The sequence below is a fragment of the Bombina bombina genome, chromosome 6 (assembly GCF_027579735.1).
Source record: "Bombina bombina isolate aBomBom1 chromosome 6, aBomBom1.pri, whole genome shotgun sequence".
In the NCBI taxonomy this organism is placed as follows: Eukaryota; Metazoa; Chordata; class Amphibia; order Anura; family Bombinatoridae; genus Bombina; species Bombina bombina.
Window position 1 is genome coordinate 791,437,634 of NC_069504.1, and position 5,200 is coordinate 791,442,833.

General features: G+C 35.1%; 1 protein-coding gene across 2 annotated transcripts in view; it reads right to left on the reverse strand.

Moving 5' to 3' along the window:
- BNIP3L (BCL2 interacting protein 3 like) overlaps nucleotides 1-4,638 on the reverse strand; it is a 157,164-nt gene extending 152,526 nt beyond the window's left edge. The window contains exon 1 of one of the 2 annotated variants that reach the window (XM_053718104.1): nucleotides 4,519-4,638. In XM_053718104.1, coding sequence (XP_053574079.1) covers nucleotides 4,519-4,558 — 40 coding nt within the window. In that variant the 5' untranslated portion in view covers nucleotides 4,559-4,638. The remainder of the gene's footprint in view (nucleotides 1-4,518) is intronic. The other variant, XM_053718103.1, reaches the window with a different exon arrangement.
- Nucleotides 4,639-5,200: the final 562 nt, after the last annotated feature.

Here is a 5,200-nt window from a genome sequence, read left to right on the forward strand (position 1 = left end):
ATAGGAGTTAATTAGAAAGTTGCTTAAAATTGCATGTTCTATCTGAATCACAAAAGAAAAATTTGGGTTCAGTGCCCCTTTAATTTTGCACCGTGCATTACCGTGTTCTACCTGAGTAGAACAGCCATGTCGGTCCACATGAGCATTTCCACTCGATTATGGCCCACACATGTTCAAAACTATCTTAACTCCTTCGGTGTCAGATGGAGCCTCATCAACCCTGCACCGGATGCCGACGAAGAGGCCTGCGATGTTGCGGTGGGAGTGGCGCACTAGAGCACTGAAGACGGAGGGACACAGCGGATGCATTCAGGCTTGTAAGAGCAAACGGATGTGCATACATGGGAGTAGATAAATGTACATGGTGTACATGTCATTATGTGCACAGCGTGCATGTGATTATTCACAGATTGTACTGCGCATGCGAATTTTGATGAGAAATACCCTTAAGAAAATTCAAATAAGGAGGATCGGTACTGCCGCACAAATGGAGGATGGGATCACATTCATCATTTAAAGAATACAGCTTTCTTTTATGGGCGGTTCAGAGAAGAGATTAAAATATAATTTATATACGTTTTTAAGCTCAGTTTCAAATTTAAAGTACGTACGTTAACCCCTTTAAGATGGACCGAACCGTCCAAGTTCCAGTCATAAACAAAAAAGTAAAATGAAGCACATGATTATCACTGTGATCATGTGCTTCAAAAAACGGCGCCGATTGGCTCCTGGGGAACTGCCTGCAAATCACCCAGTCGGATCAACCGCCATTTAGTTTTAGTATGGAGCAGGACGCCACAAAAGTTAGGGCGTTCTTAAAGGCTTAAGCCCATCGCTGTTAGGACGGCATGGAACGACCTAACGGCATCAAGTGGTTAACAATGTATAATAATTTAACTTTCTGTTCATGTATCTTTTTTTTGCATATATATTTTAAAGATTTACATCCCTTGAATGTCCCTTAAACTGCACGTCTATCACATAAACATCTCTTAAAGGGACAGTAAACACCTAGAGATTTTTATATAAAATGTTTAGTTATGCATAATGAAACAACTTTGCAAAATAGTTTCAGTGTAATTTAGAGCTGAAAATGGAGGAATCTCATTCTCATAACTTGAATGCACTTCTCAAGGCAAACCCTGCTACTCATCTGTCCCTAATTGGCTTTATCAGATAGCAACAATGTACTTTATACTAACTTTATGACAGTGACTAGCCTTGTTGTCTGTGGACTAAAGCTCAGATTGGCTCCGCCAAATAAGGCAAATTTTGGGTGGAGTTTGTCTACTGAAAACTAATTGCAGTAAAAGGGAAGTTTGATTTAAAAAGGTTAAGACTTATCTAAGGTGTTATTTCTGCTCGGGATCAGCAGTATTTCTGCAAAGGGGTTAAACAGATAGCATAAAAGGGTCGCTAATCAGAATATCACATGCTCTAACAAATTAGAGTAAGTAACTTTTCAACTATAATGGCCCTTTAAATTCACTTCTATCTATATAATGAGTTAAAATTTTGATTTACACGTCTCTTTAAAATAACAGACATAGGGTATTTTTGTCACCTTTTCCTAATACATAGACAACAGATTTATTAGCACAATGACCTAAAAAAAAAGCATGTTTAACATATCAGTTATTACTAAAGAGCTGGCATATTCAGCAGAATTGGATAAATAAGCAGGTATATTTCATGATTCAGATAGGTGTCCAAACTTTGCTCTCCGGAGGTTTTGGAACTTCATTTCCCATGATGCTCAGCTAGATAAAATGCTGGCTGAGCATCATCGGAAATGTAGTTCCAAAACCTCTGGAGAGCAAAGTTTGGACACCCCTGTGTGATTTTAAACAACTTTGCAATTTACATCAATTATCAAATTTTTCTTCATTCTCCTGGTATCTTTTGTTGAAAAGCAGGGATGTAAAGATTAGGAGCCGGCCCATTTTTTTGAGCACTATATGGCATCAGTTTTGCAAGAATGCTATCCATTTGCAAGAGCACTAGATGGCAGAACTATTTCCTGCTATGTGGTGCTCCAAATGCCTACCTAGGTATCTCTTCAATACAGAATATCATGGGAACAAAGCAAATTTGATAATAGAAATAAATTGGAAACTTTTTTTAAAATGGTATGCTCGGTTTGAATCACAATGGAAAATTATTTGGGTTTCATATCCCTTTAAATCAGAAGAGCTTACAATATATAGGCAAAGTTGTGAGACTTCAAGCAAGATAATTTATCTAGCTATCCCCAGCAATTCTCTGACGCTTAATGACATCATTATATATGTCTAAAGTTTTATTTCTTAACAAAGAGACACCATTAAAGGGACACTGAACCCACATTTTTTACTTTCGTGATTCAGATAGAGCATGCAATTTTAAGCAACTTTTTAAATGTACTCCTATTATCAATTTGTATTCGTTCTCTAGCTATCTTTATTTGAAAAAGAAGGCATATAAGTTTTATTTGGCAGTCCACAAAAAGAGAAGGAAAGAAATTGCAGGCTGTACCAATATTAGATAGTGTAAAATTTAAAAAAATTTTTTTTATTTAAATTAAAAACTCCAATCAATAGAAGGCACACATTACTATTTTCATACAACCTCAGCACACAGGTGCTGCATCCGACGCGTTTCCTGCTTTAGAACAAGCACTTCATCAGGGATAAGTTTTATTTGGTTCAGATATCTGGACAGCACTTTTTTATTGGTGGATGAATGTATTCACCAATCAGCAAGAACAGCCCAGGTTGTTCACTAAAAATGGGCCGGCATCTAAACTTACATTCTTGCATTTTAAATAAAGATACCAAGAGAATGAAGAAAATTTGGTAATAGGAGTAAACTAGAAAGTTGCTTAAAATGTCATGCTCTATCTGAATCACGAAAGAAAAAAAATTGGGTTCAGTGTCCCTTTAAGGAATAGTGAAAAAGGCCATAACTAGGGTTGCCACCTCAGCCATGTTTTCCTGGACACTTATGAGTTACACATGCTTCAGGGTGTGCAGGGAGGAACATATAATGTCTTTCTGGACAGCACTATTCATATTCCTCCCTGCACACCCTGCTGCATGTGTAACTTATAAGTGTTCTGTATTTTAAGGGACGGGTGGCAACCCTAGCCATAACTGTACACCAAATGTAGTCATAACATGATAAACTGTAAATTAAATATAATTAGAAAATATTACTGTTTTCCTAATTAGGAAAAATTCTAAAATGTATCACTTTTTTTGCTTGTCAAAGAACATGTTTGGCCCTTTCAATACTAATGGAAATTTCCAGGCTTAAAATTAAATAACATACTAAGATTATATAAAGTAAATACCTTAGGTAACAACATTTCAGCAGCAAAGGCGGGCCAAGCTTAATATTAAACAACCTGATATCTCTGTTATATCAGTTTATATATATTTCTTTAAGAAATAACATTGCCAACCTAAATAATAATAAAAAACGTATATACAGCTTTTCTCCGGGTTCGCCTCAAAGCGATGAAATAGTTATTAATCATCAGATTCAAGTTGAAAATATGAAAAATTATAAGTGTCTGTAAATATAGGTGTTAAAATCCTTTAGAATAATGTATCTAAAAGTGTATCTAATGATTTCTCTATAAAACAATATAATTTAGGCAATATTTGCATTTCATAATACAGCTTATACTTGCAACCTAAAGGCAATTTTATATCATTTTTAATATATTTTTGTATACACAGTACCATCAAAAAGATAGTACAGCACTTTAAATCAGAAAGGTAATAGTTATTTAAAATAAATAAATAAATATAGACTAGCATGAGTATTTTAGAACACAAAAAAAAGAAGATTCAGGCACAGAATATTGTGACAAATTGGTGTGGAAAAAATGGTAATTTTTAATCATTTTATTTCTTTAAAAAAATATTAATAAAAAAAAAAGTTTGAAATTTTGTAATAATTCTGGATTTTGTAATTCAAGATTTGGGGATTTGTTTGTAGATATTAAACATATCTGGATTGCTATTTAATCCTTAACGTTAATGCTGAATCAATACCATATTTAGTTGGTTTTATTATTCAATTAAATATTTTTTTTTATTTTTTTTTTTAAGTGTCACTATAAAAAGACAAAATATTTCAAAATAATTCTATAATATTGTCATTTAAGATTAAATATATATTTATCAATTATTAAATACCCATAAGAACAATATTAACATTTTTTACATGTAAAAATAACGTTATCGTTTATACAATCCAATTACAGCTGGCACAACAACAATGTTTTGCATATCATAAGTCCCGCCTCTTTTAAATTCTGCCTCAAGCACTGATTGGTCAAGATAAGTTATTTTCCTTCTAGTCACCGCCCTGCTTTCCACTGATTGCTCTGCTGTACCGTCTGTCAACAAACGGTCCCTCTCATTCTGTCTCCTTTACAAACAAGCCAAGCGGTTAGAGATTACTTTGTACTGGGTCAGTTATAAAACAAGAACAATTTAACGAACAACGTCAGGATTCTGTTCCGCTCACCGTGAAGCGCGGGCTCCTCCCCGTTGTTGTTCTCGGACATGGCGACAATAGCTTCAGTCTGTCAGGGAGACGGAGCCGCACTGCGCAGCCACGCCCGCCCCCGTAACGTCATTCACCATCTTGTCACCTGAGGCCAGGGGGCGTAGGCAAACACTATCACGTGGTTGTCAGCAATAACTAATTTTAACTATTTTAGTGCTGAGCATACAATTTAAGTGAACAAAGAGAGGGATATAAATTCTATCTGATAAGAGAGAGTTACATCATTCTTATTTGATAATTTCTTTTAAATATTCCACAGCAGATTAACCATTCACTGCCAGAAATGTTACACGAAATAGAATTGGTCTGCCAAAGTAAAAATGTGTAGTAAGGCTCAATCCCTAACCTTTTTATATCAGTGGGCACAATAATCACTTTTTTGGGGGAAGTACTAAAAGGAATGACAAGGGTAAATTACAAAATGGAATGCCCATAGACTTTAATAGGATGTAAAGTTAAAGGGACAGTTCACCCAAAAACTTTCTCCCCTTTAAATTATTCCCAATGATCCTTTTTACCTGTTAGAGTGTATTAAATTGGTTGCAAGTGGCTCCTTTACTCCTATTTCAGCATTTGAAATAGCTGATTTAGCTTGTGGTTTCCCAACCTATACTGAAAGTTTTGATACTGGCGTATACGC